Here is a 20,924-nt window from a genome sequence, read left to right as displayed (position 1 = left end):
CTTCCAGCTGTATGCCAATCACAAAATGAGATTGAAAATATTTCATGAATGGGCTAAGGGCCACTTTAACTTAATGAAATATCTTTGCTAAATTAGTTTTCCATTTTATTTTTCTTTGTATCCGACCTACCAGAGGGAGCGCCTCACACTTGGTAAGTGCTTGATGAGTGTTCGTTGCATGGGTGCACCAAAGAATTACCAAATGGACGAGTGGGTGGGATACTGCACATTGAATATTATAGGGTAGAGTTCTCTCTGAGGTGTGCTTCTTCTGTGAGGCTGTCGGGGTAGGGGTGGGGTGTGCTGAAGACATTGGGGCTGGCAGGGGGAGGAAGACAGTACCTGTGTCCTCAGCCTCTGGCCCACTTAGACTGTCACATCACTGAATTTTCAACCTCGTGAAGCTCTTCTTCAGGCATGCACTTGGGGGCAGTGAGAAGGGTACTTTTGTGATGTACAGCAGAACAATTCACTATTTGCGCTCCAAATCCAGACTGCTTGCCAAAGGAATGGGAAACTGCCTAAAATTTAGAGGCACACACGAAACCTAGGTAACGTAGGTTATGGCAAATAGAAAAAGGAAAGACCAGAAAGTTTTTAGAAGGAAAGAAGGTACCTGTAATACAACCCAGAACGAGAGAATTATCATAATCAAGCATGAAAGTTGCACCTGAATTTCCTCATTGCCAAGACAAAAATGAGAAAATGGACAGGTAACCGTTATATAATTCTTTCTATTTTATGTAAGGGGGGGCGGGGACCATGTCTACCCTGAGATGATTGTCTCCTTTGTTTATACTGTGTATAAAGGTCAGTGTACAAGACGCAGTCATGTGCTTCACAGGAATTGTTTCCCAGCATGTAATGAGTGCCCCCTCAGTCAGGGAAATGCAATAAAACTCTGTGGATGAGCTCAAATTCTTCCATTTCCCTTTCAGTCTTCTCCTTCTAGTTCCTTCCATGGTGCTCCCTTCCCCCTTCATCCCTCAATCACTAGAGCCTCACATTTCCTACTCTGAGAGCTTTCTATGCCACCCAAGACCTGACCCTGCTCCCCTACCCTTAAGTCATCCCCAGTGGACATGAAGCTTTCTCCCCAGGCTCTTGGACATGTGGAGCTGGTTCTTCCCCTGATCTAGCACCTGATCGTCTTTTCAGATCTCCTCTCTCTAAATGTATCCCCTGGCCAGCATTCTTCCCTCAGTCTAGGATTGAGGCAACAACCTCCCTGTATTTACTTCCCAATTCTTATCAGCAAGCAGTGGGCAAATCAGCTCAAGAGAGGGTGGAGTTAACCTAAAAATGGATTCTCATGAGAGTCCAAGGATAGAAACTACAGTTCATCCAGGCTTCCCAAGACCTAAAACAAGAGGGAAATTATGGATTCAAGAATACGGTCCAGACCATCTCTTTCACTCTCTCAAGGGCTGAGGGCAGGCTGTTTTCCTTTACTAAGGGACATATGATGATTGACATCTCTTGCACAGGGGACCTAATGAAGCCAGGTGCTCCAAGGACAGACCTCAGGGGCTGGTGGGGTGCTGGGAAACGAGGAGGATCTCAGGGCTGGGCTCCACCTGGACTGGGTGCCCTTAGCCCTGGTGGCAACCTGTGCGGGGAGGAGGACAGTATCTCTAACTATGGACCCGTGGTTTGTCCAAGCAAATACAGGTGTCATGCTCAAAAGCGGTGAAATGCAAGTAACCATTTATTAGCCTAACAAACGCTTTGGGCTGGGCCAGCCGCCACCGACCCCAAATCCAGCCTGCCCTGTCCTGGCAAGCACAGCGCTTATGCCACCTCATGCAGCTCTCAGAGCAGCGACCCGCAGAACTGCCTGGAATGCTAGCCAAAGTCGTAGGCTCTCAGCTCCACTCTGCACCCAGTGAATCAAAATCTCAGAAATCTGTTACGGCCGCGAGGCCCCGAGGTGACCCGGGTTTTCTGTCAGTTTGGGAAACGACTGCCCTAAGAAATACAGTCACCGTAGCTGCTTTCTGCCTCCCTCTCACTTTTGCAGGAGGGCCTAGAGCCAGGAAGCCAGGCTTCTCCTTTCCTTGTAGACCCTTCATGAGGTGAAGGGCGTCCTGCTTCCCTCTGTACACTTTTTCTTCCATTTTTGTTGAGCTATAACTGACATATAGCACTGTATAAGTCTAAGGCATACAGCCTGATGATTTGACTTACATACATCATGAAATGATTATCACAACAAATCTAGGGAACATCCATCATCGCATATAAATAGTGCTTCACTCTATACTGTCAGACCTGAAATAATCTCCTGTCAGCTGATCGATGTCACTAGTAAAAGCACTGCTGACTGAAATCCTTCCCTATGCATTTCCAGGGTCTTCTTGTGACCCCTGGGAGTGGGTCTGGGCCTGGAACAGCCCTGGGGAGCGTCAGAGAAGGCGAGGCCCTGGGCAGGTGAGACTCTGGGTGGGGAATTGTGTGTACCTGGACTTGGGGGTATTAGCGTGTATTTTTGAGCGTGTGTGAGCATCTGTAGGAAAACCAACAGACCCAGAGCTTGAAGTTCCCAGCATCCTGTTGTTAGGGGCCTCAGCCTCTGCCCTGCCCCCAGCCTGTGTCCAAGCTGCTCTCTGCACACCCTTCACTGAGGACCATTGGCTCTGAGTGGTCCCAGGGGCTCTGGGTAAGGTGTGTGGGTGCTTCGTTATGGACTCAAGGGTCCGCAAATGGCTGTGAGTTGTGTGCTGGGACCCGCTAGGGCTCAACAGAGACCGTCTGGGTGCTAATATGATCCTCCGCCCCTGCCAGGTCTTGGATTGTATGTCACCACTACCCCCGACCCCAAAATCCTTATCTGACCACTGAATCAAGGTTGACCCAGCCCCAGTCACCATTATGATGCCCTATTTTATTTTCTTATTAGCAATTATAGTCACCTGAAATCAACTTGACCATTTACTTGTTTCAGTTATGTCAGTGTAGCAAAGTCAACGAAGAGCCAGACTGCCGGGATTCAAACCCTGGCTCTACCGCATTGTAGCTGTGTGACCCTGGGCAAGTCACATACACTCTCCGTGCTTTAGTTGCCTTCTTGGTAAAATTGGAATAATAATAGTGCTCACCCCACAGGGCTTTCATGAGGGATAAATGAACCATACAAATAAGGCACTGAGGTTAGCACTGGCCTGCAGTGACTGCCATGCAGGCGTTCATTCTTGCTGCTCTTGTGATTATTAGGAAATTCGATCACTCACCTCTGCGGTCCCAGGGCCTAGAAAAGGACTGGGAGCCACACGCACAGTCAATAACTGTTGAATAAAGAAAAGAATGAACAAATGAATGACTGAATCTAAGTCCTCCCCCCAGATGAGTGTGACCCAACTCCCTTCTCTGGAGCTTGACTCAGCTCCAAGCTGGATCAATGAGAGAAGCAGCCAGATTTATTTTGGAATACGGCTGTGGGCACAGCCTCCGTTCTCGGGTTATTGGGTTCAGTGGCTTTGTACCCCGCCAGCTACAGCCTCCTGCTGCCCTCTGCTGTTGTCTCTAAGGCAGGGCCAGCAAACTCAGAGATCATATGGCGAGCCAGGTGAGAGGCGGGGTCCCGTGAGCCCCTTGTCTTCGACTTCAGATGATCCTGTTTTCCTCCCCTCCCTCTTTCCCCTGGTTGCTACACTCCCTTGGAATGCCTTTGCCTAAAAGTCCCTACCCTGCAGGGCCAGATGTCCTCGCCCACTGGGTGACCACACGTCTCTGGCACCCTGGACCCAGACAGCTTAAGACCATGCTCACAGTTACATCGTCATTCTAGATCAATGCACTGAGGCTATGGGCTAAATTCCAGATAAGAGAAAAAGCAGTGCCACTTTCCTCCTCCCTGACCAGGGAGCTGTAAACCCCCTGGAGCCCCAGGGCAACAGGTGTCAAATCTGACCCCAGGACACAAAGTAAAGGTTAAGGGAGGGCTGAGGAGAGATGCCAAATTCCCTTCATCCTTGCCCTGTTTAATTATGACCAGTGCCTGAAAGGAGATGAATATATTGTTTTAAAGTTCTTTTAATCTTTCTCATGTTTGTGGTTATAGCACCTGTTTTATCTCTACTACTCTGCCTGTTGGTGTTTTGTCTTTTTGGGTTTTTTTTACATAGATTTATCAGGATATATTTTTCTAATTTGCCTTTTAAAACGTCTGGTTTCTGGGTTAATTGATCATTTCTTTTATTTTTTAAACATTTCATTAATTTCACTTTTTATATTTATTTGTTTTGGCCTTTATTTTTTGTTGTTTTTAAAATTTGTTTTAAAAAGATGAACACTCAATTCAATTATTTTCAGTGCACCTTTTTATGGTTTTTTAATTTTTAATAACAAAAGTAAAGTATATTTTCCTCTGACTATAGCTTTAACTATAGCTCATAGATTTTGGGTACTTATTACTGATTAACTTGATTAATTTAATTTAATTTAATTAATTTAATTACTACTAAGATTGTGCATTTTTTCCTGTTTCCATACTATTGGCCATCAGTATTTCTTCTTTTATGAATTCCCTCGTCTCATTCTTACTTATCCCATTTTTTCTACTTAGATATTAATTTTCTTATTGATTTATCTGTTATGTACTTTGCAAATAAATCAGACTTTTCTGATTTTATGTTGTGTTTTAGTTTTTGGCAGAGTCGTTTTATATATTTTTGTGTGTAGATATATCAATATTTTATTTGGATTTTCTTCTCTGATAGTCTTAGATAGCTCTTTTCCCTTCTAAGACTACATAAACCATTACTTACATTTTCTTCTGATTTTGATTTTTATATATAACTAAAAGAATCTGACTTCATTTTTCTTCCAAATGCTTAACTTTTTAATTCAGTATTACTAATTGAACAATTCATTATTCTCCTACAATTTGGGTATTCTATTTCTATTTTTATCAGGCATATATAAGATATATATGTATATATATGTATATTTGGACCCGTTTTTGGAGTCTGTGGTTTTTTACATTGTTTTATCTAGTCCTGTGTCAGTAATACACTGTTGTAACTATGTTAGCTTTCTAAAACCCTTTAAAACAAAATGACCACGTCCATTCTCCTTATGTTTTTAAATTAATGTTTATGACTGTTCTAGGATGTTTATTCTTTCATCAGAGCTTTGGAATCATTTGATGAAGTCCTCACAGCCTCAATCACTCTTTTTGGGGGGGATTGAATCTTTGGAGAATTCACATCCCTCTCAGACTCTCTGTAGCTGGGGACCAGGCATCCCAGGCTTGCACAAAACCCACCACTGGTTTTCTTCCCTTTCCTGCCCTGGTCCATCTTTCTGGTCACAGGATGCGTTTGCTTGGCCTGAAGTTGTCATCTGACATTTTGGCCCTGGCCTGGCCCCAGCCACTTACCCCTGAAATGAATGAAGTATTCAGGGGGTTAATAAATGTGCAGAAAGTCTGGCAGTGAGGTCATGGTGCTATTTCCTCATATCAAAGAGCCTGGAAGCATCTTGAAGTCACTTTCTTCAGGCCTACGAATAGACTTATAAGCAGGAATTAAGGATTTCATTCATTCAACTCTTCTACTTATTCACTTGATTCATTCTGTCTCCTTACTAAATAAATAGGAAAAGTACCATTTTGCTCAGGCAGGGCCCTCTTGAGTCCTTCTGTGGCTCCAAGTTGTTTCAGCCAGGCAGTCTGAGAGAGACTATACTGCTTAAGTAAATGGAGATCAAATATGTGAGTATTCAAAATGTATCCAGTAAGGATGGGCTACACATGCTGCAGTAACAACCCCCAAACCCCAGTCAAAATCCAAGTGGATCTGGGTGATCCCCAAGGGCAGTTGTTTTCCATCCATTTGCTCAGGTGTCCAGAATCCTGGATCGTCCAACTCAATAACCACCAACACTTCTGTGCTCACCAGGGCAGCAGAAAATTGGGCATTTCAGAAATGTGCACTTGCCCTCAACTGCTTCCATCCAGAAGGAATACATGTCACAGGGTAACGCCTGCCTCCATAAGGCCTCTCTTATTGAAACAGTGAAAAACAATAAAATCTACCAAAAGGTACCAGTTATTAGCTATACAGAGGCCTAATAGTCACAGGCAATTAGATTGAACAATAATAAGTGTCTTGGTCTCTGAGTATCTTGGTGCCTTCACAAGAAGATGGCTCTCCTCTATTCTCCTGGTTAAAAAGCTCTATAATCCATCCACTCATTCCCAATCTACCCCTTGAGCACCCTCACTGCCCGTTGCTGAAGCACAATTCTACAGCTGATCTCTAATGTTAAGGAAGTGCAGGGCTGTAGCATATGTGAGGGCATGACCAGCTGTTTCCATCTGTGTATCCAGTGCCTGGATAAGTCTTTGGCATATAAATTAATATTTTATCTCTTCTGATAGGTACCTGGTATCTTTGCTCTACTATATAAAACACAAGTAACCCAAAAAGATCCAGTACACGATTAAACTTGAATTAAGGACATCTGGAAGGTAATAGTGATTGAGAATGCTCTGAATGTAAGCAACTCAAATGCCGGTGATTGATTTATTTATTTGTTTGTTTTTTAAAGTTAAGTATTTTTTAAATTAATTAATTTATATATTTTTTGGCCGCGTTGGGTCTTCGCTGCTGCACGGGGGCTTTCTCTAGTTGCGGCCAGCGGGGGCTACTCTTTGTTGCGGCGCGTGGGCTTCTCATTGCGGTGGCTTCTCTTGTTGCGGAGCACGGGCTCTAGGCATCTGGACTTCTGTAGTTGCGGTGCGTGGGCTCAGTAGTTGTGGCTCGCGGGCTCAGTTGTTCCACAGCACGTGGGATCTTCCCGGACCAGGGATTGAACCCGTGTCCCCTGCATCGTCAGGTGGATTCTTAACCACTGCGCCACCAGGGAAATCCCAATACCCGTGTTTTATGTCAGTGGAATTCAGAACAAAGATAGAATCCTAGAAAAGTAAACATCAGAGGGCTTCCCATAGGCTGCTCAGTATGGGATGTGGGCTGATCTGGTGACAGGAGGGTTGAGAACCAGGACGCAACTTGAGAATATACTATAAAACAGGGACTTCCTCTTGTGGTTGTCCCCTCTCCAGGTATGGAAGGCTCCCAGCTTGCTCCCATGATGTCACCTGGCATTGCGAGTGTCATAACATCTCTTGAGAATAAGGGTCACACAGCTCTGGCTTCATTTGGCACCTAGGCTACCAAACTAGGGACACGGCTACTATGGTTGGGGTGGGGCTGACATTGTTTAAGATCTATGTTGACCTTTGCCCATGAATGATGGTGTAGGAGAGACCTCTGTGCTCAAGAATGGGTAAGGACCTGCATTTTCTGAAATACTTGCCTCGATCCTCTGCTTTAATCGGGCTGTGTCTGCAGAACCCAAATGACCCACCTTACTTATTCTCTGCGCTGGAAAGCAAACCAGACCCCCGTGGCCCATGGTCCAGGTTGATCTGAAGCTTCCTCCTAGGCTTTGGGGTCTCAGCGTTCCCGGCCTTCAACAACACAGGAGATTTTTTTTTCTTCCTATGGAGTCACATAGTTCTGCCACTCTTTCCTTCCCCCTTGTCAAGGAATAGGCTTGGCTTACATATTGGGATGAGTAGTGATCACCCATAGAGCATTGTCCAGACCACCATGACCTCGCAAGGATCCCAGTGGCCATACTGTACGATGTGGCTCCTCCCCAGCCCCCAGGGTGAGTTGATTGGATCAGAGGTGGGCATCTGAGACAAGTAGATGCATTTCTACATAGTTTTGAATTGATATCAAGCAAGAGTTTCTGATCTCTGGGACACACAAGAGACCTGGACGCGGAGGAAGCTGGTGTGTAAAGGAGGGAAAGAGGTGAGGATGGGCAGAGAGAGGCAGAAGCCAGGGAGGTGGCACAGCGGTGCCTGTGCACCCCCAGTCCTTCGTAAGTCAATTCAGAATCCTCTGTTCTTTAAAAACACCCTCTTTTTGGCTTAACTAGATCCAGTTGTTTTTCTTATTTGCAGTAAAAGCAGTCTGTTCTAAGCTCCAGGCCTTTGTACTGGACAGTTGTTTGCTCATTATTGTGTAACTGTTTATGTTTCAGAAGCTTCCAGGAACTGGGGATTTTTTCAAGTAACAGGGGAACGATATGAACAGGGAGGCTGAGCTGCATGCTGTTGAGATGTGTGGCTTTTGTTTTCAGATGTGCTGTCCCATATATGAAGTGTGGCTGCAAGAGTGTTGGGAAGACGGGTAGGGCTCGGGGGTCCCATTCAGAAAGGGCCAGAGAGGGCAGTCCTCCTGGTGCCTGGGAGCAAAGGAAAGAGTGGTAGATTTCCTGTCTGGGGGAGGGGTATTCGTTGCCCCCTCCCATGAGCCTATGGTTCATCCAGGCGTCATTCCAACTTCTTAAGCACAGACGACGTCATTTAAATCTTCCTTTGCAGCAGTGTGTCAATAAAATCAACTAAATATACAGAGGCCTTTGGCCTAAAAATTTACAGGCCAGAAGTATAAGCTCTGGGGTCAGATGGCCTTTTTCATGAGCTGTAGCACCGGTACTACCTGTGCAAGTTCCCTCCCTCTCTGTGTCTTAGTTTCCATGTCTGTAAAATGAGAAGGGTTTGAGTAGATTATCTCTGAGGCAGAGTGGAGAACATCCCCGGAACTGCCAGACAGGGAGAGGTTTGGGGATGAATTTGAACACGGCTGGGCACCCTCCGTGTCTGACATTTCAGAAGGGATTAGGGTTGTGCAGATGGTATGTTCTCCCCTGAGCCAACCACAGTCAGACTGTCATGGGTAGAGAGAGATCCTGGGCGGTCAAGGGTGAGGGGAGTCTACTGGGTGTAAGGCCACTCAATCTGGCCAGAGAGGAAGGTGCCTCCCTGCCAGGTCACCCCTCTGTAACTGTGCAGTTTCCTAGGCTCAGGGCTTGAAGCAAGAGGCAGACACTGAGACCTCCCAGCCCCGGGGCTCCAGATTGCATTGGCTGGAGGAGTCTGGGGTTCGGGGGGGAGGTCTAGAACAGGGCTCTACATGGGCGAGGTATCAATAGAAAGGATTTGAAGCCGTGGGAGAGAATGAGCCCAAGCCTGGAGCGAGAATGAGGAGAGAGGGGAACTGGAGCTGAGGCTCCCGAGCTCCTCTGTGGAGCAGTCCAGGAGAGGAGGAGGGATGAGGCTGATGCAGAGCAGCCAGAAGGATAAGAAAATTGCAAGCAGAAGAGGAAAAGGGAAGGAGGAGGCAGTGATCAGCCGGGTCAAATGCGGCCGATGGCTGGAGGAGGTGGAGGGCAGAGGAGGAGACGCTGGATTTTGCAACAGGAAGGTCTTGGAGATCTCGTTTTAGCCCTTGCCCTGGGAAAGCAGGCTGGCCCCCTTTTCCTCTGATAGGCCTTCCTGGTGTGAAGCCAGTTTCAAACTTTATTCTGAGGGAGGCGTTCCATAGCAGCCCTGCCTGCTGGGCTCACCCATGGCTCTGTGGAGAAGCCCTGGCCAGCAGAGGGTCACCTTTTTCTTTTTTATAAATTTTATTTATTTATTTATTTTTGGCTGCGTTGGGTGTTTGTTGCGGTGCACGGGCTTCTCATTGCGGTGGCTTCTCTTGTTGCGGAGCACAGGCTCTAGGCGTGTGGGCTTCGGTAGTTGTGGCACGTGGGCTCAGTAGTTGTGGCTCGCGGGCACTAGAGCGCAGGCTCAGTAGTTGTGGCGCACGGGCTTAGTTGCTCCGCGGCACATGGGATCTTCCCGGACCAAGGTTCGAACCCGTGTCCCCTGCACTGGCAGGCGGATTCTTAACCACTGCGCCACCAGGGAAGGCCTGAGGGTCACCTTTTTATTGGGACATTGGCAGCATACAGCTCTGGGCAGTGCCCCACCCTCCCCGGGGGCTCAGAACTCGCAGATCACGAGGCACTGTTCTCCACAGGCCTTGTCGTTCCACTTGCCATTGGGGTAGATCTCCACACAGTTCTCTGTGCCTCTGTCGTTGTTGGGCTCCCCGGGGGCCCAGTTAGAATACACCAGGGGCTCCCCTGTGGGGTAGGTGAAGCTGCCTTCCTTCTTGTTGTCGGTCATGCTCAGGAAAGCAGACTTGTTCTGGTCTGTGACCAGCTGTTTCAAGGCCTCGTTCTCGGCTGCAGAGCGTGGGGAGGCCATCTGTCCCCCGGCCTGTGTGCATACCTGCTGTGCATCCTGAAAAGTTTTTTCAAAACCTCCCGTCTTGAAGATCTTCTCCCCGACACCCCGGCCACTGGGAAAGAGATCCACTAGGGGAAGAGGAGAGTCAGGTTGGGGTGTGGCAGCACCTGGACCTTTGTGCTCCAACCAGAGCCCCCCAGCCTCCCATCCAGGGTACCAGGGCACCAGATAGGATGAAAGCGAGGCACTGGTTCCACAGCAGCCCTGGCTCCACGATGCGCCCTGTGAGTGGTGCTGTGGTCTCCAGTTACAGGTGAGGACCCTGGAACTCGGGGAGCTTACGTAAGAGGCCCAAAGTCACACAGCTGTCAAATGTAGAGTGAGGATCAAACCTTGTTGGATGTGACACTAAAGCTTAGACGTGCACTTTCTGTTCCTCCCCATGTCATATGCCAGAACTGGTTTTTCAATTACTGTGTAGATTGGAATGACTTTGACCAGGGAAATGACACGGTGCTGCCCAGGGCAGTTCCTAAGAGTGTGGAAAACACCATGCAGGGGGCTCGCTCTCACCCCTGCATGATGGCTGGGCATGTGGGGTTGTCAGAAGTGGGTCTGTGCTGTGTGAAGGGGTGAGGGGAAAGGAGAGGAGAGGGTGGGGCATCTGAGAGCAGCGACATGCTAATCTCTGCACTGGGGGCAGCCCAGTGTTGGCCTCTTGATATGCTTATGGGTGATGCCCCAGCCAGTCAGCCTCCCTGGACCGCTGGACAGGGGATGAAGGCTTCTGAGAGGTGTGTGTGGGAATGGGGGGCAGGAGTGGGATCGGCGCTGGAGAGACCCCTGTTTGGGAGTCAGAAGGCCACGTGTTCAGCCCCAACCTGACAATGACGGTCCAGGTGGGCAAGGGAAAGTCACTTCCCTTTTCAGGGTTTCCCATTCCTTATTTCTAAAGTAGGTGTACACTACATAAAAGCATCACCTGTGTGACATGTTAAGTACCTCTTATTACTCCATCCTATCCCCATCCCTTTGACTTCTAGGCTCATGCATGGAAATCTTCAGGGCTCCTAAGAGGGCTCACTGGACTGGGTAGGAACCCAGACTACACCCTGACCCACTGCCCTTCTCCTCTGAGTAGTTTCAACAAGGACTCAGAGGCCAGATTCTCCACGGGGTCAGGATGGCACCTAGAGCAGCCCTGGACGAGGCCAGTGCAAGTTCATGTGCCATAATTGGGTTTATGTCCCATGCATCTGGGTGGGTATGCATGTGCATGCGTGAATATGTCCATATATCCATCTGAAGGTACACAGGTGGAATTAAGGTCCATCTGGATGGGTGTGCATATTTGTGTGTGCATGTGTGCACATGTATGTAGATGGTGTGGAGTGTGCGATGGTGTTTGAGTACCCACACATGTGGCCGGTGCCTATGCCCGTGTTCTCCTTTGTTTACATCAGTGTGCATATGAGCAAGTGAACGGGTATGCAAATATGTTTGTAGAGGGAGGACAACATCAAACGCTGGAAACTCTCATCCTTACTACTTAGGTACTTAGTTGGCTTGAGTCCTTAGGAACCAATCTATATCCCACCCCTTTATGCTCTACTCCTTCAGAAAACTCTTCTTTTTTTGGATCATGAGGTTTGATGAATGATGTGGACTCAAAGCTGATGTCAAGGAAAGCAGAGAAGGGGGAGGGGCAGTTGGGGACTGAGGCAGAGAGTCCCAAAGGCACCGGGCACTCAGGTGCGCACTCCAGGAGGCCTCCGCCTCCTTAGGATTCCAGGCTTAGGGAAGAATCTCTGCTTTAAACACCCAAGGAGTTGCAGGGAGAGTCCAGCACTGGCCAGAGACTGCAGGCAGCCTGCCCCTGCCAGACCCAGCGGCATCTTTAGGGTGAGATACTCAGGGGCCACACAGCAAGGTTGGGCCCCACCAGACTTGAACCCCATGAGCAGCATCCCAGCCCCTGCTCACAGGACTATGTCTGGATTCTCTGGTGCCTGGGCTGTGCAGCTGCATCTCTGGGTACTTGCATACCTGGCTCCACAGAGGGAAGAGATGCATCGTGGGTTGGGTGTCCCCTTGTCTATCATAGGCACATGCCCAGAGTAGGCAGGGGTGAAGGTCTCCTGCATTGGTGACAAGGACTGCATTCTCCTCCTTTTCCCTTGCATCTACTTGCAGCTCCTGGAATACGTGGCTGCACTGCTGTGTCCCAGCCCATCCTTAGCCCCACTCCCTGCCCCAGTTCCAGTCCTAAACATGGTCCCAGCCAAGTTCAATTTTAGACCCAAGCCCAGCCAACTCCAAGCCAAGACCCAGACCTAGTATGAGGCCCACCCTTGGTGTCTGGTTCAGGTTCAGGTCCAGGAACTCACCTTTCTTATACTGAGAGAAAGCATTCTGGAGGCGTTGTAGCTGTCCCTGTAAGGTATCCACCCGCTGCCGGAGAACGGTGATGTCTGCAGGGCAGAGAGGTCGAGTGAAGAGAGGTCCAGCACAGCCTGGGATCAGCTCAGAGCCCGGGCCTCAAGGGAAGGGTACCCAGTTGCAGACACATATTGGGGGTGGGGGTAAAGAACTGGGACGCAGCCCTAGGAAGCCCACATCTGCTGACATAGGTGGGCCTGTGCTGCCCACAGGATTTCCTGTGTTTCTGCTATGAACACTGTTCCCTGAGCAGGTCCCTGCACCACACTGACACTGAACCAGGTGACACTGTAATTCCAAATTCTAGGAACCTGATAACACTTCCTTTTGGGGGGTGGGAGTAGAGGAATACATGTAGCTCAAGTACTTCCCATCCACTGGGTTATTTGAAGTTCAAAGCTATCTGATGAATTGGGAAGGGAGGTGGGCTCGTCCCAAAGATCAGACAGAAAAACTGCTCAGGTTGCCCTCCAGCGAGTCATAGAGGCTAAGACCAGCGTCCGCTTTGACTTCCAGCCCCCCACCTGTAACTAAGGGGGACGCCTGAGAGGAGGGCCCGGGAGGGCCTCCTCCCACCCTCCGTCCCCACCCGCGCCCTTGTGGGGCCCCCAGATCTTCCTTACCTTGGAGTCCACTCTCTCCCTTCGCTCCTCTCTCTCCAGGAGCACCTCTGTCCCCCTTCAGTCCTGGGGGGCCCCTGGCACCTGGAGATCCCTGTGGACCCATGGCTCCAGAAGGCCCTGGGATCAGAGAAGAAGAATTGGGTGAGTTCTGAACACATTTTCTAGCCTTTTCACCTCCCCCAGTACATGGACTATCTTATCGCCCAGCAATACGCCCTCCCCATATACATATGTCCCTCTGTGCCCTGAACCCAGCCTTGCATCCTCTCTGTGTACTGACTGTCCCTGTCACCCAACACCCAACCTTCCCTGTACATAGACGGTCCCTGCTACTCGCCCTACCCTCTCCCTAGAGACAGACAGTTCCCAGAGCCCAACACTGGCTGTCGCCCTGGAGTGCTAGCTCTGACCTGGCGCGTGGTGATGGTGGGCACAGGGGAACAGGAGCCCAGCCCAGCTTCCGTCACTCACCTGCCGCCCCAGCACTTCCAGGGGCTCCGCGTGCACCGGCGGCACCTCTCTCTCCTTTAAGACCTGCGGGGCCTCTTGTCCCCGGGGAGCCCTGCATGCCTGTGGCACCCACTCCTCCTGAGGAAGGAGCAAATTGGGACGAACACGGCTGAGAGTTCGCTCAGCGCTTACCATGGCCTCGGAAGTGGAGCTTTTCACCCACAGCTCCAGGTGAGAGAATGAACTGGGAGATGGTGCTCCTTGATGCCTGGCCTCCTCTGGGGAGGGTATGGGGAAATACGGTCAGTGTGGGAATCTGCGGAGAGAGACCCTGGCAAGGCCTACCCGCTGCAGGTGGTCCGGGCTTTTCCAGGCGCTGTGCGCATGCCTTAGGCCCCATCACAGACTGCCACGCCTCCTTCCCACACCCGTCACATACCAGCCACCTACCTCTGGGTCCAGTCTCGCCTTTGGGGCCTGGTGCACCTGCAGGTCCTATGTTCCCCTGCCTCCCTGAGGGACCGTCTCTTCCAGCTGGACCAGGCCTACCTGGAGGTCCTGGAGGCCCTGGGGAAAAGGACCAGCCCAGTTAGTGACACTGAATCTCCTTGGAAGTGGGAGTCCATAAAAGATGAGGGCAGTAATAGAAGTCTGAGAGGCAGCATCCTCCTAGAGGTGCTGCCCCACAGCAGCTCCAGTCTTCCCTGAAATAACCCAGCGCCACCTTGAAAACAACCTTCTGCCTCCTTCCTGGGGTAGAATCCGTGCATGCCTACCGGCATGTCCTAGCGACAGCACACCACCTGCAGACATCTGCATTCCATGCCCAGCTGCTCACCAGGTGGTCCAGTGTCTCCCTTTGGCCCGGGTTCTCCAGCAAAGCCATTGTCCCCTTTGGGCCCAACTGGGCCAGCTGGTCCAGGCATCCCTGCTCCTCCTACAGGTCCTGGTAAACCTATGGCAGCAGAAGAAATGGGCATAAACCTGGCCCCAGGCCCCGGAGGAGCCAGGTGATATTCCTTCAGGTTTCTATAAGGTGTAGACCCTTCATCTCCACAAGACCCGGTCCAGTGGTGATCCAGGAAATGGGCGTCCACATCCCCATTTTACAGGTGAAGAAACAGGCTTGCCAGAGCTGGAGGCAGATCAAACCAAGACCTGCCCTGACTTTCCATACAATGCACCTTCCCCTGCCCCAAGGCCACAGTATTTATAGCAGGCAAGTCTGTCAGCTTTTGCCCTTGATCATGGACTCCTTGCCCTCCCCCTTCCCAGAACCAAAGTTTATATCAGAAATGACACCAGATGCTAATCACCAGAGAAATATAAATCAAAACCGCAATGAGCTACCACCTCACACCTGTGAGAATGGCTATTATCAAAAAGTCAGCAAATAACAGGTGTTGGAGGGTGTGGAGAAAAGGGAACCTTTGTGTACTGTAGGTGGGAATGTAAACTGGCACAGCCACTATGGAGAACAGTATGTAAGTTCCTTAAAAAATTAACAATGGAACTACCATGCAATCCAGCAATTCAACCTCTGAGTATTTAACCAAAGAAAATGAAAACACTAATGCAAAAAGATTTATGTGCCTCCAAGTTCATTGCAGCATTGTTTATAGTAGCCAAGACCTGGAGGTGGCCTAGAGCCTAAGTATCCATGGATAGATGAATGGATGGAGAAAATGCAAGGCGTATATACAATGGAATATTATTCAGCTGTAAAAAGGAATGAAATCTTGCCATTTGCAACAACCTGGGTGAACCTTGAGGGCATCATGCTAAGTGAAATATGTCAGACAGAGAAAGGTACCATACGATCTTACTTATATGTAGAATCTAAAAAAACAGATGAACAAAACAGCATGCTCATAGATACAGAGGACGGATTGGTAGTTGCTAGAGGTGGGGCTGGGGAGTGAGCAGAACGGGTGAAAGTAGTCAAAAGGTACAAACTTCCAGTTATAAAATAAATGAGTCCCAGGAATGTAATGTACAGCAAGGTTACTATAGTAAATAATACTGTGTTGCACGCTTGAAAGTTGTTAAGGGCGTAGATCATAAAAGCTCTCATCACGCACACAAAAAATTGTAGCTCTGTGTGTTGATGGATTTTGATAAGCCTTATCATCATTTCACAATATATACAAATATACAATCATTATGTTGTTCACCTGAAAGTAATATAATATTATATATCAATTATACTGTAATAAAAAGAAGAGAAAAAGCTATGTAACATGCTCTTAAAACTATAGAAATTAGACCAAATTATTATGCATCATTAAGTGATAAAAGTATGCTATAAACACTCTATTTAATACGATTCTGTTTCCTAAATATGTCCGTGAATGTGTAGGGCGTGTGCACACGTAAAACGCATTGGATAAACCACAAGAACAGCACCTACAAAAGTGTTAACAGTTGCTGTTTCTAAGTGGTACAATTAAGGTATTTTTAATTTTCTTCCTTTTATCTTTAGTGACCACTTATTATTATTATTATTATTTTTTACACATATTATTTTTTATTGGAAAAATGACCAAACATTTTAAACTTGTTACCTCAAGAAAGACTGCCTAAGTCTGAAATTATATGAGATCTACCTCGATTTAAGAATTTTACACTGTGTGTAAAATTGTGAGTTTGGTTATTCTTTCACTGAGATGAAATTCACATAATGTAAAATTAACCTTCTTTTTTTTTTTTTGGCTGCACGTGCAGCCTGCCGGATCTCAGTTCCCTGGCCAGGGATCGAACCTGGGGCCTGGCAGTGAGAGGGCTGAGTCCCAACCGCTGGACCGCCAGGGAATTCCCTAAAATTAACCTTTTTAAATTTTACAAGTCATTGGCGTTTAGCACATTCACAGCTTTGTGCAACTACCACCTCTATTTAGTTCAAAAATATTTCATCAACCCCAAAGAAAACCTCATATCCGTTATAACTCTGTCCCTGCTTCTTCCCAGGCCCGGCTACCACCATTCTGCTTCTGTCTCTGTTACTTTTTCTGGATATTTTATGTAAATACATACAATATATGAGCTTTTGTGTCTGGCTTTTTTAACTCAGAGTGACGTTCTCGAGGCTTATCCAATTTGTAGCACGTCTCAGCACTTCATTCCTTTGTGTGGCTGAGCAATGTTCTAGAGTATGAACACAACACGTTTTGTTTATCCATTCACCACGGATAAACGTTGATGGACACATGGGCTGTTTCCATCCTTTGGCTGTTGTGAATAAAGCATTCATGTGCAAAAAAACAAGAGAAGAAATGACACCTGTCAGGTGCTGCTAACTTATTCATTCACTTATTTGTTCATTTCCTCATTGTTTCATTTATTTGTTCGCTGGGAAACGAACTATGGAACATAACTTTCTGCTTAGCACTGAGCAGGATGTAAATGTGAGCACCAGGTCCTGGTCTGCAAGGGATTTGTCACTGAATTTTAAACTGTGAGGCATGGGTAACGAGCGAGGAAGACAGTTTATGAGATGTCCCTCATCCCATCCCAGCACCTCCAACCCCAGCACACACACATAGTCAGAGGAAACAGGACTTCAAGGAGAAGAGAGGTGACATTTCAGATTTGGAAACCGTGCTCCAGGGTAAGAAAGGCCAGGGCCTGCCTGGGCCAAGCAATGTGCTGGTGGTGGGAGACTGTGCATTTGATGGGTGGCTGAGAGCTTCTGTGCTGGGCATTGTGTTCTGCTTTTAGTTACAATCCTCACTAGGCGTGGAATGGAAGCATAGAGGATGGGCCTGCATCCCAATCCCACAGTGTGCCGTGCTCAGGCAGAGACATCCTGGCCCCAGGCCAAGCCTCTCTTGGGCTCCCCACTGGCCGGGGTGGCAGCAGGTACGTGGGAAAAAAGCCACTCCTTAGAGGGGAGCATTAGAGGTTGCCCATCCTTGTGCACAAACTGTGGAGGCCATGAGAGCACCCTTTTTCAGCAGCAAGCACCATGCCTCCCAAAGCACTCATTTTGCATCCTAGCATCCCCCGAAGTCCTAGCCCTGTACCTTACTGCCACCCGAAGTGAAGTTTTATGCACCACCGATTTGGCCAGTCTTAACTGTATTAAAATTCCTCCCGTCTTGGCAATTTACATTCATTTATTCCACAAGTATTCACTGAGCTTCTACTAGGTACAAAGCACTGTCCTAAATGCTGGGATTTTATTAGTGAAGAAAACAGACAAAAACCAAATCCCTTCCTCATGGAACTTAAACTCAACTGCATAGAAATAGATAATCAAAATTAAAATGTACAACATATGACAATTTATAAGATCAGAATAAGTGCCACAGAGGAAAAATAAAGCATAGAGTATTGGTGGGGCCGTGCAGTGTTCTCTCTCCAATAGGAGGGCCAGAGAAGGACTCTGTCTGTGACTAAGGCCATGAAGGAGGTGAGGAGTGAGCCATGGGGATGTGTATGGAAAGAGCAAGGCCCTGAGGAGGCAGGGGGCCAAGCGTGCTTAGGGACCAGTGACAAGCCAGTGTGGTCAGAGCCCAGGGAGAGTGGGAGGAGTGGAAGGAAATGAGATCAGAGGGATCAGCAGGGGTGGAGGGTGGTCTTGGGGACTGCTGTGGGGTGTGAGGTTTTACTCCAAGGGAGATGTGCGCCCCTGGGAGGACTCTCTCACTGAATCCTTTCGGGCGGGGGTCTTGGAGGTGCTGAGGAATGAGGGAATTGTCCTTGGAAATTCAGCCGCCCAAGCAGGGTCCGGGTCTTATTGGCCCTGCATGAAATGTCTGGAGCATCACCAAGTGACCCAGCTCCACCCTCTACCTCTGCCCAAGGGTCTCTCCTCTCAGGCCCATCTTGTGCTTTACAGCAGGTTCTTGGGACCACGTGCATCAGAATCTTGTCACCAGTGCAGACTCTGGCCCCACCCAGACCTACTGGGTCAGGATTCTGAGGATGCTCTGATCTCCAGGAAATCCTCAGACCCATAACAGTTGAATAACTAAAGTGCCTGGGACTGAGGAGCCAGAGAGGAGCCTGGTCCTTGGTCCAGCTGTGCAGTGTTCTCTCTCCAAGCACCGACCCAAGGCCAGGCTTGGAACGCACAAGAAGGGGAGGGCTCAGCCACATCCATGCTGCTCAGAGAGCCACTGTAGGAAAGGCTCCCTACCCCACACCCTGCCCCGGGATTCAATTCAGGGCCCCACCGGGAGCTAGAGAGAGCTGGCACCTTGAATACCACCCTCCTCCTGAGTTCACTTCCAGGCAACCTTCTCCAAGCCCCAGCCCAGTTATGTTGGGAACTACTTTCTGTCTGTTAAGGACAGACCGTTAATTGTCCCTTATCCTACAAAGCCTGGGGATGTTACCTATTCTCTCCAGCTTAAATGCTGCTCGTTTTCTTCCTCCCCAACCAAAATGCAAACTCCAGAAAGATAAAGACCTCAGTTGATCCCTGCATAGCCCTGGCCTAGTGCCATGGTGGTCCCCTTGTTCTTGTTGCTGGTTCATTGAATTCTCACTTCTTGCCAGTAAGACCCAGATCCTCCCCTGTGGGGCAGTATTTCTCGGACAATTCCCTTAATAATCAGTACCTCTGGAAACCTCAGGAGAATTCACCTGATTGGTGCAGCAAGAAGATGCAACTTTATCCTGAAGACTCAACAGGAGAATGAAGCCTTGGCTCAATGATTTGTCACTGTATAGTAGATATTATTCCCATCTACAGATGAGCAAACTGAGACTCAGAGACACTGAGTGGCTTGTCTCTGGGGGTCCCTGCTGTGGAGCTGGAGCTAGCAGTCGAGCACAGATGTGTCTGATACAGAAGCCCATGTCCCTTTCATCTTCCAGGTTGGGTTTCACATAGCACCTTTGTGTCACAATTTTCCTACCTATCAAATGAGATTAGTACATCCCTTGTAAGACTTTTGGTGGGATTAAATAAACCACTCAAGTGAACACCCAAGCACGGGGCTGAACAAAGAAATGTCAGCTGCCTTTCCTTCTCTCCTCTCTCCATAATGTATTTAGGGAAAATCCTTTTGACCAGGCCTGAGTATGGGGCCACAGAGCCTCATCCTTTCCCACCCCTCATGGAGTAGAGTTTAATTGCATATTAAAAATATTTAACATCCTGCAGAGGCACCATGTAAGCAGAATGAACAACAATTAAGTTCCGGAGTATGGTTCTAGAGGACCCCAAATACCAGTCATTTACTCACTGTTTGCTCCTTCTTGGGTGGGTGGAGTCAAGATCCTAGCGGAGGAATCAGGGCAGCTGCTGACGGAGCTGGGGGCTCGGGGCAGCCCGTCTTTGCCAACCAGTAAGGCTGTGTTTTAAGTGGGCTGGATATCTGGGGGAAACCCACCCATGCGGGATGAAGAAGACCATCTCCAAGGTTTACACAGAAGAAAATCCAGAGTTTCTGGGTTGGTTACAATTCCAATGCCCACCCCTTCCCACCAGGACAAGCCCATGGTCCCAGCTCTACCTGGATCCCCCTTCTCGCCCTGGGGGCCTTCTCTCCCATCTCGTCCATCACGACCAGGCAGGCCCTTCTCCGGGGGGTTACACATGACCAGGGTGCAGGCGTTGGCCAGTGTTTTCTGGGAATAGATCTTCATTTCTGCCCCCAGAGACCTTGGGGGCTGTGAGAACAGAATCAGCGTGGAGAGAGGGAGGAGAAGCATGTCCTAGGCAGAGGAACAGGAAGAAAGGGGACATGCTTTTGGTGAGAGGATGTGGATTTCAGGGCTTGGCCTAGCTCCTGGAGGCGAGGAGAAGCACATCCTCAACCTCCTCTCCTCTGCTCTGGGGCCAAGAGCAGCGGGGCTCTGAAAGCAGTTTAGGGACAAGGTGGGCATAAGGTCTGGCCTGAGAGCACATGAGTTGACCAGCTGGACTTCTGACGGGGGTGACCAGCAGCACGAACCTATTCTTAGATGCTCTGTGTCATCCCTTCTTGTGCCTCCCCTTGGGCACTGCCATGGGCACTGTGGCAAGGATGTAGAATTCCTCACTTAGGCCATCTGTCACATCAGGAAGGACTCACTGAGAGCTCTCGGGCGGGACCCTTCCCATCTCTGGACCTCCTTCTCCCTTTCTGTACCAGTAAGTTGGTTGACTTAATTCCGACAAGGCAAACTCGTTTCCTCTCACTTGCTGCCTTGGATGGACTAGTCCTGGTGGTCTCAAGGGCTGCCTGAGAAAAAGCCAGAGCCCCGAGCACTGGATGGGTGAATGACTGCATGTTTGCCAGGTGATCTGCCATTCCCGGGCTCCATGAGGAAAGTCCATGGGACACCTAGAGTCCTGTCCAGGCCTCCTGAGAGGACTCGGA

General features: G+C 48.9%; 1 protein-coding gene across 1 annotated transcript; it reads right to left on the bottom strand.

Moving 5' to 3' along the window:
- Positions 1-9,850: 9,850 nt before the first annotated feature.
- Positions 9,851-20,274, bottom strand: SFTPD (surfactant protein D). Its single transcript, XM_029245878.1, has 7 exons — positions 20,076-20,274; positions 14,450-14,566; positions 14,062-14,178; positions 13,633-13,749; positions 13,162-13,278; positions 12,487-12,570; positions 9,851-10,227 (listed from the first exon to the last, which is right to left on the bottom strand). Exons 1-7 carry the CDS (start codon positions 20,272-20,274, stop codon positions 9,851-9,853), a joined length of 1,128 nt encoding a protein of 375 aa, XP_029101711.1.
- Between the last annotated feature and the right edge of the window lie 650 nt (positions 20,275-20,924).

The sequence above is a fragment of the Monodon monoceros genome, unplaced genomic scaffold (assembly GCF_005190385.1).
Source record: "Monodon monoceros isolate NGI ecotype Baffin Bay Population unplaced genomic scaffold, NGI_Narwhal_1 Super_Scaffold_4, whole genome shotgun sequence".
Classification (NCBI taxonomy): domain Eukaryota; kingdom Metazoa; phylum Chordata; class Mammalia; order Artiodactyla; family Monodontidae; genus Monodon; species Monodon monoceros.
The sequence above is the reverse complement of the archived record's forward strand: the minus strand, read 5'-3'. Positions and strand labels throughout refer to the sequence as shown.